At 35.9% G+C, this 14,013-nt stretch overlaps 1 protein-coding gene across 1 annotated transcript in view; it reads right to left on the reverse strand.

The window, feature by feature from the left end:
- LOC139117505 (interleukin enhancer-binding factor 2 homolog) overlaps positions 1-14,013 on the reverse strand; it is a 52,369-nt gene that overhangs the window by 17,959 nt on the left and 20,397 nt on the right. The window contains exons 5-10 of the mRNA XM_070680676.1: positions 12,334-12,459; positions 11,783-11,885; positions 8,756-8,938; positions 8,393-8,471; positions 7,098-7,185; positions 6,258-6,434 (exon numbers count right to left, since the gene is read on the reverse strand). Of these exons, the coding sequence (XP_070536777.1) occupies positions 6,258-6,434; positions 7,098-7,185; positions 8,393-8,471; positions 8,756-8,938; positions 11,783-11,885; positions 12,334-12,459 (756 nt within the window). The remainder of the gene's footprint in view (positions 1-6,257; positions 6,435-7,097; positions 7,186-8,392; positions 8,472-8,755; positions 8,939-11,782; positions 11,886-12,333; positions 12,460-14,013) is intronic.

Below are 14,013 nucleotides of genomic sequence, written 5' to 3' on the forward strand. Positions count from 1 at the left end.
GTGATACGTACCGGCCGCCGCGTACTATGCCAATTATTCTATGCATAGTACGCGGCGGCCGGTACGTATCACTACACTCGCAACTGTGGATATATCCGAGTGTGGTTAGTGGCGAACCATGTCACCATACGCGATGTAGAAACGTGGACTATGCAACTTCGTGCAAATCTGTCAGTCATCGTCCATGCTTTTCCAAGGTGTAATTTACACCATGTGGTTCGACATCAGTTCAATCACCTTCGCTGTGCCTTGTCGGCAGTCAAAACAATACGAAGGTGTCATCCGCCAGCGTGTCCGTTTGCGTTAAAAACAGGCAGGCCATTGTTTGTCCGTAATGGCTGTGACAAACTGGACAAACTAATCTTTGATCTTCCAATATACAGAAATACGTGACAAGTGTCCGCAACAAAGTGATAAGTATCTGTCCGTAATTGTCAGGTTCATAACAATAGGAAACACACGCTTTGTATCAAAGAGCTGTCCGCTGTCCACAATTCAAAGGTGTCCGCCTTTGTCAGGTTGCCGACCTATTGTTTGTAATAACAGCGGTTCGGAATAAACACAGTGTCCGTAAATGAGAGGTGTCCGCATTTGTCAGGTGTCCGTAAGGACAGGTTTCACTGTACTTTTTTTTTGAGAATTGTATGTCTCATGCGACTATTTCGAGAGCTATTAGTCACAAGGTAATTTACTAACAAAGACACAACATGCATATAATTTTACCACTTAGGGAGAACCATGTGATCTATGGAAGGGATGGGAGGGAAATAGCAATACACTACAGTAGACCATCAGGGCTATGGAAGGCAAGGATACTGTAAAGGGAACACAGGGACTCAGCGAATTTACGCGATTGAACTAAAACATGATCAAGTTATTAAATGATAGCATCTCTAACCTTTATCGGTTCTAAACTTTACAAAGTTTACAAAATGTATGTTACAAGTTATAACTACCCTTTAGATAGACGTCTTCTTGTCTGTATTTGATTTGACAAGAGTACAATGGCGACTATTGCTCCATTCTAAGAGGAAATATTCATGTCATTTCCTGCAGAATATGTACACTAGGTGCAGTGTAAAGTCTGAATTATTTTTCATGTCTTTGGACCATAACTCAGACATCCTTGAACAGATTCTCTTCAAACTTCGCACAAAGGCATAACACTATTGCCTACATGTGCATGTCAAATAAGTTCACGATACGATCCAATATGGCCGCGAGGCGGCCATTTTGTTTGTGATTTTTCGTGTCTTTGAACCATAACTCAAACATCCTCGAACCGATTCTGTCAGCAGAGGATGTTGAGAAGGCAAACAATAACGGAAATTAATCTACTATAATTACACTCACATCACAATACTCCCTTTTGCTATCATTTATTCCCAGTACCAACGTTTCTAACAATCACATCTCAATCAGTTCTAAACTTTACAAAGTTTAGAGAATACTGTATGTGACAAAGTAAAGCTAACTTTATGTGTCTTTTTGTCTGTTCAATATTATGGCTAAATGACGATTATTACTCCTGCATTCTGAGCAGAAATTTTCATGTCACAATGTGTGTTATTACACATTGTAGCGTAGCATCTGAATTATAACATTTTGCTCTGTACTTTTTTCAAAATTCATGCAGACTTTCATATTGATTTCATTGTGATAAACTGGCGTCCCACTCTTCAAAAAGTGATTGTGCATATAAGCTTAATATTGTGATCTTCGTTGAAGGACTTCAACTTCAAAATCTTGAATCGTTTCAGTCATTTTTTTATCCATTGTGTAATGTGACAATTTGACATGGTGGTGAAGAGACTGTCCACCTATTGCTACAGTTTAATTATAGATTCCAGGTTCCACCGCTCTGTGTTGGGGACTAGAGAATAGAAGCTGCACGCTTTAATAGCAAAGTGACATTCTGATTGCCACTGTTGTAACTTTATCCTTTTGGTGGTTGTGTATATTTACAAACTTGTTGACATATTATTTTTCCCAACACAAACCACATGGTTCTCTGAGCTTCGTCAACTTCAAATTCATTAGCCTCAGACACAAAGCTAGTGAACCCTGGACCCTGCAATCACATCGTCACACTATGCTGATTGACTGGCAAAAACCCAGTGAGTGATGGTAGCAAGATACTTTCTTGTACATTTATTGGCAGTTATGTTAGAGGTAGGTATATTCAATGAATTGAACTCTCTGCAATCCTGGCTATCAACAATCCTTGACACCTGCACATTTATCAGATGATGGTCTTATCATCACCACGCCAAATTACACAAGAGATGAAAAAGATTTAAATGACGATTGTGAAATGAGAAGTCCTGCGCTGTAGATCTTTACTCTGCAACTGAAGATAACACACGTTCTGCAGGAAATGAAATGAATATTTCCGCTTAGTATTGAGCAATGGTCGCCATTTTCCTTTTTCTAAATCACATTATTAATAAGATGAGAAGACGTCTAAAGGACAGGTTTACTTTATAATGTATATTTTCTAAACTTTGTTAAGTTTAGAACAGATTTAGACAGGTGGAAAAACGCTCATTTCGTGATTAACACAAAGTTTGTACTAAAGATTTGGATCAGTTACTCTTTAAGAATTATCGGTCCCAAAGAGCTAATCGTCATAAGATAATTTCCTAAGGGTTGGACCATTTGATATTCTGAGGGGGGCTTGGAAGATTGACCATGGGACGCTTTTCTGTCCCTGCTTCACAAGGAATTATTTATTTTCAGGTGTGTCTGTGTGCATTTGCACATCTTTTTTTCACTCCGCCATTCAAAAGAATTTTTCTTGTGCACATGGGTGCTCTAAAATGCCAATATTTGCCATTCTGTTTGTGTAAGATGCTGTTCTTCATATGACATGGCAAAAACAGCCCAGGGAAAGAAATTTAAACCAGCACAAAATTTACATGGAACTTGAAGCAAACAGCATCTGCCAGGTTTAGCCAATGGAGTTATTCATTGAAAAAGCTATCCCGGGAGCAATAGTTTGAGGTGAGGGAAAGATTAAATTTAGCTTGGGTAGGGGACATATTTTTGCTCGCAGGGAGCAGATTTTAGTTTTTTGGACGGTCAGGCAGGGCAGATATTGGTTGATTGGCCTTGGGACCGGATAATGTCTTTACAGAGCAGGGGAGCTTAAAAAAATTCACAATGGGGAGGGGAAACCAGCAAAAATGTGTGGGGAGTTCGTATAAATGAATTTTGAGTATGGGAGGGTAAGGCAAAAACTTTTCACTTGGGGCAAACTATGAAAAGCTAATTAATTACCTCAAAGACTTAAAATTAGTCAGTTCACATTATTAAAAATTTGTCCTGAACAATATCTCTTATCATAATAAGGACCCCTTTAAAAGTGCATTGTTCGTTGGCTGCACTTGATCTGCTTCAGAAAGCTGGAAAGTTGGAAAGAAAACAGAAACATCCTTTACTACAACAAAATTACTGATGGAGACAAATTAGAACACATGGAGGGCTCAATCTGTAAGAAAACCATTATCTGCTGTTAGTGATTAAGTTTGTTCCAGGTATTAGGATAAAAGCATGTCATGGCTTATCGACATTTAAAGATATTATAAGTTGATGTGCCCAGAGCATGCCAAAAATTACAGAAGTTATAAAATTTGATGCCCGGAGGGTGTGCCAAAAATTTTAAGCAGAGACTTAAAGTAACTGTATGTGCATTATTTTTTCCTTCATATCTGCGGGCAATCATTTTATTTTTTCTGCCATCCTTGGCAGTAATTGTTTTCAAAGGCAGCCTCTTTGAATAATCCCCCTCCCCAAAATCTTCAAAGCCCTCTCCCCAGGATATCAAATGGTTCACCCCTAACAAAAATAGCACACACACAGAGCTTTTAAAAGGTGGTGAACCATGTGATTTGTGGAAGGGGTGGGAGGAAATATTGTGTGAACAAGTTTTTCCTCCATCATGGTAGGATTGTTTCCAAAGTCTAAGTCAGTCTGTTTTCTTAATTAATGTAAAATTCATCAACTGGAACTTTCAGTTTCAGACTAAAGCAAAATTAATAATCTTTTGCTCCTTGAGTGATTAACAAATTTTCATTCTCTGAATCGCCCATCCCAAAATCAAATGGTACTTACATAAACAGTACGAATGAACCCTATGCCCCTGAGAAAGCTTGTCAGCTTGAATTAAATGTATATGCCTATGGAGCAATAACTTTGCAACAACAACATCTACTTTTCAAAATTCTACAAATTTTGGAGAAGCCCCCTTTTTCAATTGTGACATCTGTACTGGAAATTCCAATTTGGAATTTCCAATTTGGAATTTCCAATTTGGAATCATTCCAATTTGGAACCATTCCACTCCAATTTGGAACCGTTCCACTCCAATTTGGAACCATTCCAAAATGGAATGGTTCCATTCCATTCCATTCCATTCCAGGTATTATCACATGCCGTCATCGGCATAAAGTTTAATTAATGCGATGAGTGTTATCATTCTAATGTAAACAGTACTTAAGTTAGTTACAGATAGTGAAATGTCTTCCACTGTGGGCGATGATTACAACGTCTGGAATTATCCTGGATCCAAATTTCTCATCAGTTCTTGTATGTCTTACATAGAAAAGTTGCAAAAATTGGTCTGCAATGAAAAAAATACACCTCAGCTTTGTTTTCTGGGTCAAATTTTCCCACAAATTGATACCAAATATGACAAAATTTTGACAGCCTTCGAAACTGTCTCACAACATATCCTGGTTGGTGTAGGTCATTTAAGGTCACACACTGAGAAGATTACCTAAAACACTTTGAACAGAAAATTTATCTAATAACATCCCTCGGGACTTTTATACTAAATTACAAAGCTATCAAACAAGTAATTTTGAGAACAAGTTTAAATGACAATATTGTCTTAAAAATACAAATTTGTATATTTCAGGACAATTTCCACATATCTAACTATTGTCATCTCTGTACGTCTGTGTACCAAATATAAAAGCTGTCTTGTCTGTCCAGGGGTTTTAAAAAGAAAATACTGTTTAAGATTTTTTGACCAAAAATGACAAAATTGCTCTAAAATAGTAATTTTCCCAATTTTGTCATAATTTCAACAAATTAGAAGAGTAACACCCTCGTAAAGATCTAACCCGAATTTGAGAGCGATTGGGCTGGCGGTTTCAGAGAAGAAGAATTTTTACTGAAAATGAGAAAAATCGCCAAAAAATTCAGCAAAAATACAAAATTAAGAATATCTTCACAATATTCATAAAAACTGTATAAGGTTTACCTAAGGTATTGCACACAAATTTTCAAATCAATCAAAACAGCGGTTCTCGAGATATCAATTCTTGACCATTTTCACATTTTGTAAGCTCATTTGCATAATTTTGGCAATGCAGACTTCATTTGAACAAAATCCCATCTATAGCCCAGGATGCATCCACACACCAAATACCAAGCTGAAATGTGCAGCGGTTTGCGTGTTTTTGATGTTGACGGACATACTGTACGTACGTACGTACATACATACATACATACATACATACATACACACATACATACAGACGTCATCGACTTCAGCTTATACGATAAACTCACATTGGTATAACCAAATGTGAGCTAAAAACATGTCTTCAAAAAAGAAAAAAGTTTGAATTCCGGTGGCCCAACTAAATTCAGCTTCCGAACATTGAACGTTCGGCACTAGGGCCGTTGTCAACTAAGCTATGGAGTATGTATCCATCGAACCACACGTAACTGTATGGCAGACGACAAAACGTAGTCATCAGAGGCGGAAAATATTTTAAACTTAAAAACCTATGTGATATTGGTTAAAAATATAATACAACTGATTGAGAATAATGAAAACGACAAAACTAAGGAGAAATTTTAAAAAAACTTACCTGAGGTAAAGGGATAATGCTGTATATAAAGTCTTCGCATTGGGAGGTAAATTAATTGCGTCATTCGAACTTATTATGGACTCCCTAGAATATTGTCCATCAGCACAACAACAAAGCTTCAGGGTATTTCTGGTTTTAATCAGAAACGATCGTAAAACTTCGGGATGTGAAAAATACGCTCGGGAAATGACATGTTTTTATCGATATCTCGCGATCCGTGCGCAGTCGCCACGTCAAATATCGACCGTTGGCATTAAAAAAAACATATTTTAAAAATGTTTCCAAGTGGGAGTGCCTCTTTAATGTGTTCTTTAATATACCATTTATCAATATTCTTGACACTGTGTATGAGTGAAAGACATATCACAATGTTACCTGTTGTTCTAGTGTCATAGAAGTATGTACTCTGATATTTCCACCCTCACATGGGTCTGTGATTCCAACAGAACCAGGCAGGAAGAAACCAGCTGCTAGTAACTGTAGACATCTCTTAAAGGCAGTGTTGATGGGTAACGGCTGTCTGGATGGGTTGTTCATGATGGCATAATGTGCCTGAAATCAAGTTGTACATACAATCAATATATGTAGTTCAAATCACACATTAAACAGTAACATTTTCTCTTCTATAGTTTGAGTGACACATCCCTGAGCAGTTGAGAAGGTTATACTTCACATAACTGGTACTTTCTCGGGGGTAGTTGTTTGATGATGGAATTTAAACATGTGACTGCTTCAGAAGAGGAATAATGTTGCCACAGAGAAGAATGGTGTAAAATAGAATGCAATAACATGCAATGTTTACACATGTTACTAAAAATCTCTTAACTGAATGTTTCAAAAGTGAAGTCTCTGAGCATTCATAGGTTGAATTTGAGTATCATATCTGTAGGGAAGTCAAGTTGGCTGTTCAGTTATTTTGATCTCTCACAGTCTCATCTTTCTAATGAACAGGTCCATATGATTCCAGCATCTGAAGTGTAACATATCCAAAGTAACAGGCTTTCATTTTCATACAAGATCAGAATTTTTTTGACACATAGCTCATATTGAATAATTACTGATTAATATACTATCGGTACACACCAACATAGACATTTCAAAATATTCTGATTGTTCACACAAAATGTCTAAACTGCGTTCCTCAAAAAGTCTCATTGTGAATTGTTCCCCTTCTGTATCTGTATCTCAATTCTTGATAGAGATATTTTGTCTTACCAATAAATCAACTATCCATGGTGTTAGAGGTTCCAAGCCAGCAAAGCGTAATCTCAGATCTTTCAATACTCTGATTAAGACTTTTATGCTGAAAACAAATGAAAGGTATACAGGTCAGAATTTGCACATTGCTCTTTGGTAGGTTTTACATTGGGAAAAAACTAAGGTGAAGCCATGAGATGATAGGAAAATACATGAATCTTTTGCTTGATCTCTTCTGGTTTTTACCTCCCTTTATCATTTACTGGATAACATGAAAGGAAACTGAGCATTAGTATTGACATGAGTTTTATCTATTACAGTGTTTCCGTTAACGCAAAATCCTGCGTATTTTACGCAAAATTGTTCGGAAATACGCAAAAAAAATCATGACTGCGTAAACAAATACGCATTGAGAAATGCCGCCCAATGACACGACGTACTTGGCCCACACTACATTGCCTGAACGTGGTTTAATGCAGGACAAAAATAGAACATATGCACCTGCTTGCAAGTGACATTTATCATGATATTGCAACATTTTAGACTTTAGCAGACCGCAGCACTTTATGCAACATTGTATTTCATCATCACAAAACGTCATGTCAATCAGTTCTGTACAGACAATGGCACTACAGATGCAAAAAATTCGAGATTCGATCGAGTCTACGTTGTTGGTAACACAATACAGTTAATGGTCATTACGTCGCATGTTATTTGGAAAGTGGACTCTGGAAAGTAGACTCTGTCAGGTTGCATTCTTTAGAGGTCCCGCCGGACTTTGAACAGTATCTGCTTTTTGTTGGCCCTTTGAAAACACTAATTTCGTAGTCAGAAGGTATTTTCTTTGAACATCATCATCATCATGAACTCATTGGGCTGCTCAACGATCATATACGGGACATGCATCACGGCATGGCAAACGTTCAGCTACACCTTGAAGCCCCCCAGGTTGTTGTTTTTTGTTAATAGAGCATGCGCATTACAGGAAACCCCCAAGTTCTGCAGAAAAGACTGCCCAGCTCACTTCAGATACTGATTCCTACTGTACGCATTTTGAATACATTTTACGCAAATAAAAACTCAGTTGCGTAAAATCGTACGCAAGTTTTGAAATTGTAACGGAAACGCTGTATTTGTTGATGACTATTTCGTAAAAAATTACAAGCCGGTGTTGATCCATCAAACAATCACTTGGAAAAAAATGTAATTTACAAACATGGAGTGGACATTTAGTGAGAGTTTGTTTCGTTGAAAGAGTATAATGTGGTGTCGCAATCTTGACTCGCACTTTTTGACCAGAAATTTGGTTTTACCTTGAATGAAATGCATTTTCTTCAAACCATCTTGCATGTCTGACGGCAGCTAAATGACCCTGCATTATTTTACCATCCACTGCAGTAGAGAGAGAGAATTTGATGTAACAATCTGACAACTGTACATTTTTCTGGGTGCAAGTATTAACTAGATTTTACTGATAAAAAATATCATAACCACTTACATTGAAATGTAACAATATCTTGTAATGAAAAATGGTATGAGAAAGATATGAAACTTGCTTGTAATGATACATGAGCAGTCTGTACAACATAGTTGTATCCAAGAAGTTACTTAATGGTGAGAGTTTTGTTCTGTAAATTTGCAGGTGAAATAAAGTCATCTTACTGCACAATACTTACAATGTAAGTCTGGATCCAGCTTTCTAAGATTTGGTGGAATCGTTGTGATTAGAATTTTCACTGTAGCTTCCGATGAGCTGATTTCAAAGCCTGATTCATTTGTGAGCATAGTAAGTACTTCATTTGGTTCAACAGCTTTCAAACCTTCTAAGACCTTGTTACCAAGAGCTGTGACTGCTTCAACTGAAATGATTGAACAGTAGGGAATGATATACAGACATTCAAAGCAGTAATTGAAATCTATACAGATATAGGTTGACATATCATCTGATTTACAGAAATCCTAGATGAATGATCTCACTGATGTAATAATCCTGTTTTCAGTCTTATGCATTTTCAGGATTCCTAGGACACATACATGTAGATAACATCAAAAACTTAGAGACTTGCTTATTTGTGTTGGTCATATGTGCTTCCAATTCAGAAAGCACAGAATGGGTAAGAAAATCTGTCATATACAGAAAATCATGAATCTAAAAAGATTGAACTGTAAATGCTCACGTGTTTCATTATATATTGCAGTTATGTATAAATTTGAACATTTGCCACATGTTTGCAACTTCATTGAAAGTATTATGATCAACATAATAACCAATACTCACCACAGATTAACTCTATAGTCATTAAGTATTAAAATATGTAATTAACTGAAATAAAAATGATTAATTTCTTTGACTGCAATAATTGTATCACCACTTATATAGCAAGTGTAATTGCCTTTGGTCAAGTCCTTCAAACTATATATTCCAAACTTTGAAAGCTCATTAGATATGCAAACTATTAATTAGCTGACATGAAAACTTAAGTGCGAAATGCCTTCCAATATTGGTATAACCTGGTATAATCATCAATGTCATAGCATGTTATGCCAACTTTGATCAAATAAATCCAAGAATATATCCCTAATTAGGAACGTTAATTAAATACACACATTAGGAATGGCTGAAGCAAAAATGCTTAATGCCTTTCAATAATGTTAGCTTACATAATAGTATCTTTAATGTACATAGCAAGTTTCATCAATTTTGGTCATGTAAATTCAAATATATATCCCTAATTTCAAAAATTCATTAAATATGCAAATTAGGAGCTGGATGAAGTAAAAATGCTTACTGTTGTGTGAAGATGAGAGTGGACAGTGAAATTGATCTAAATGTTATCACACTTGTGTAATTGGTTTGTGAAGTTGTTTCAAAACTTGCCTTAGAAGTTGCACTGACTTGTTATAATTGCGGTGAAAATCAGAGAGCTTTTATGGACCCCTAATAAACACACACCATGGGAGTACACTTCGCGGTGCACTTCTTATATGCAGAATCATATTACATTCCTTACCGCCGCTGTGAGTGTCACAGCCAAGTCAGTGTCTAGTTGTCATTAGACTCTTGTTGTCTTCGCACTGTACAAAGTTCTTTGTGCAAAAGAAATCATGATCCACGGGAAAAGAGGTGTACATACGCCAGAAGCAGTACGTGAGAAAGTTCTTGAAATGTACATGGATGGACAGTCATTTCGACAGATATCAGCGGTGACCGGCATTGGCAAGTCATCAGCGTAAGACATGCTGTGTAAGTCATCCTCAGAAATGAAGACGGGCACTGTATCCGTGTTTGGGAATAGTACAAGAACTCGACTTTGAACATATACTCGGCCATGGCCACTACTGAAATACAAGTGTGTGTACACTTGTAGGAAACATTTATCCCACACATAGACACTAATCAGTTCCTACCGGCCGACAGGTTTTATTGCTTTACTTCAGCAATTACAGCTGAAGCCTGCTGTGAAACAACACTATCATCCGTCTGTTCTTTGCCTCAAGTTAATTACAAGTACTGACACTGCAGCAAGTTTTGGAACAACTTTACAAACCAATTACACAAGTGTGATAACATTTGGATCAATTTCACTGTCCATTCTTATCTTCACACGACCATAATAACTTTCAATAATGTCGTATCGTAGCATCTTTAATGTACATAGCAAGTTTTGTCAACTTTTGTTCAGTCAATACAGATAAATATCCCTGATTATGAAAGTTCATTAAATATGCAAATAAGGAATTGGCTAAAGTTCAAATGCTTAATGATTTTCAATAATGTTCTATCATAGTATCTTTAAATAGCCAGTTTCATCAACTTTGGTCTCGTTAATTCAAATAAATACCCTCATTAGGAAAGTTCATAAAATATGCAAATTAGGAATTGGCTGATGTAAAAATGCTGAATGACATTTAATAATGTTCTATCATAGTATCTTTAATGTACATGGCAAGTTTCATCAATTTTGGTCATGTAACTTCAAATAGATATCCTTAATTTCAAAAATTCATTAAATATGCAAATTAGGATTTGCATGAAGTAAAAATGCTTAATGACTTTCAATAAGGTTAAATCATAGTATCTTCAATATGCATACCAAGTTTCGTCAATTTTGATCGAGTAAATTCAGATATATACTCCTAATTAGGAAATTTCATTAAACATGCAAATTAGTAGTTATCTTTCACGTCACCCCTTAATATCTTTGAAAGCTGATATATCTTGGTGTGATCAACATTTGTAGCGAATCTCATCAAATTGTGTGCTGTCGTTGTCAATATATATCAGTTTTTTCTAAAATCATTAATTATGCAAATGAGCAAAAAGTAAGCAAGCCACACCCACAAAAAACTAATCAGTTCTTGCCATTTGCAAATGAAATCTATGTACCAGATTTGATTCTGATCTGATGAGCCGTTTTGAGATATTGAGTACACAGACAGACAGACAGACAGACAGACAGACAGACAGACATCGCTGTGACATATACCCACGTGTGTCAACATGTGAGCAAAAAAGATTGAAAGGCAATAAAAGAATAGATCCTATCAAGTTTTGAGTCAATGCCAGCTTTCTTCTTTATTCCTATGTATGGTGTTACACGAAATCTTAAGGAGAACAGTTTAGTAATTGATGGCTGTTTGGTAGTTTCTGAAATTGAAATCACTAGTAGAATATGACATATGTATTACCTATGTATGCTTACCTGTTGGCAATATTTTAAGAATAACAACAACATCGGCAACATTCTGTCCTGTCATCATTGTTCCCTTTTTATGAGATCCAACTTGGCGAACTTCTTCTAGTTGCTAAAAATATACATTGCAAAACAGAATAAACAACATAATTGATAACTTTGACCTTCACTTATCTATGTTAAATATTAGTTTTTTCACAAGTTATCCTTGAAATAAATTTTAAAATTGAATAATAATTTAGCTATATCAATCTTCTGTACCTAAAATGACAATATTCATACGAAAAATCAATGGATCACTGAAGAGCCAATGACAAGTATTATTATTATTTTGATAGAGTTACTAGTGATAGTCAGATTTGTCAAAATAATCTAGATATATCACTTAAGAGATGTAATTACATGCAAAATGTACAAGAGTTCATAATATCCTCAAGTCTTTGAAAACAACCTTACACTTTCTCTATTTAGTTTTTCATGACATTTCCTGCCGTGAAATTATTTCTATTCTTAGAAAAATGTCTGATGTTATAGGTATCTACGTAAGTTTAGATACTTACAACTTCAAAATTTCCTGGGGCTACAATAAGGTTGTCAAGAACATTGTTGATTTTTGTGACAAGATTCAAAACTGCAGCTTGTTCTGCTGCTGTTGGAGTCAGATCTTGGTTACGCTTCACAATCGACTGAAAGGTAAGTACACACAGAAATATACGAATGACAATCAAACCAAGAGTAACTGCTTGAGCCTTCTCTTATGGTTCTAACATTGACTACACATTGGAACATGGCCTTCCATTTTTCTCATATCTTGTAAAGGGTCATGAACATACTATCATATTGTCACACATTTTAACATATTAACATTTTAACTAAATTTAAAGAAAACAGTCCATTGCACTGAATGAAGCATTGCTATAACAAAAGTTACCACTGGAATTCGTAACTTCACTGATTTTGTAAAAATAAGCACCTCACGCTTATGTTAATGTGAAACAAATCTTTGGCAGATGTAGCCTAGCATCTTTGTATCATTTTTGACACAACTTTCAAGGACGAAACACCTACCTTGCAAAGTTCATATTTCATTGTCAGGTCAAGTTGGTTAAAACTAGTGAAGCACAACATGTCAAATATTGTGTATTTTAACAAATACTTAAACATTTCAATGCCCTGGAAAACATAGCCATCGTATACATGTCTTTACAGACTCAGGCTGCTATAACAGACCAAGACACATGGGTGAAATAAAAACACATTTTGGCTCAATACAATTTTTTACTGACTTGTTAGATGGTAAAGTGATACTGTCTAATGGGGAATAGTGGTGCGGCATAACCAAAATTTTCATAACAATTGTGCATTTTGTGATAAAAGCATGAAATTTGGTACGAATGTAGATTATCATAATATAAATCAATTTGGATACCGAGCCACCACAGGTTGAGCCTCGTTCTGGTGTGGCGGCCATTTTTAAATATGGCGACCACCAGTCACTATAAAATCCCATAGTTGCTGCTCTACAGATGATTCTGTGGTGAATAGAGGACGTATTTCCATCATAAATGCCTTTTAAGATTACCATTTGCATATTTATTGTTTAAAAATCAATTTGAATACCGATCCCTTACAGGTAGAGCCTCGTTCTGGTGTGGCGGCCATTTTCAAATATGACGACCATCAATTACTGTAAAATCCCATAGTTGCTGCTTTTAGGGATGATTCTGTGGTGAATAGTGGATGTATTACCATCATAAATGCACATTAAGATTACTATTTGCATTTTTATTGTTTTATAATGTCATTTTACTAGAAAAACGGGTTCTCTTAATAAAATTATTGATAATATGGTTGAAACAAGGCAAAAGTGGAAGATTCAAAATTGTCAAATTGAATGTTTTATACGATGATCAGCTGTCAGCTGTTCTGTGTAGTTAGACTATCAGAAGGTATTGTTAAGAGTTTATTTATTTCATTCTTATTTTTAATCGTTGGTGCACTAGTTTTAAGCATTTTTAGAGTTGTAGCTGGTGCGTGCGACACTCACCAGGTTTTGCAAATAGGCCTAGATTGGCCCATGGCTGTGGTGGGGAGGGTATGATGCGTCCGAGTGTAAAAACAGCCTGTTCCATGAGTAGAAATGTTGAATATGTGCAATATTTGACATAGACTAATAATCTTTTCTAATTGTTATAAGTCAGCCATTGACAAGTTTTGCAGGGTGTTAAATCACAAGGCCT

The sequence above is a fragment of the Ptychodera flava genome, chromosome 18, assembly GCF_041260155.1.
Source record: "Ptychodera flava strain L36383 chromosome 18, AS_Pfla_20210202, whole genome shotgun sequence".
Classification (NCBI taxonomy): Eukaryota; Metazoa; Hemichordata; class Enteropneusta; family Ptychoderidae; genus Ptychodera; species Ptychodera flava.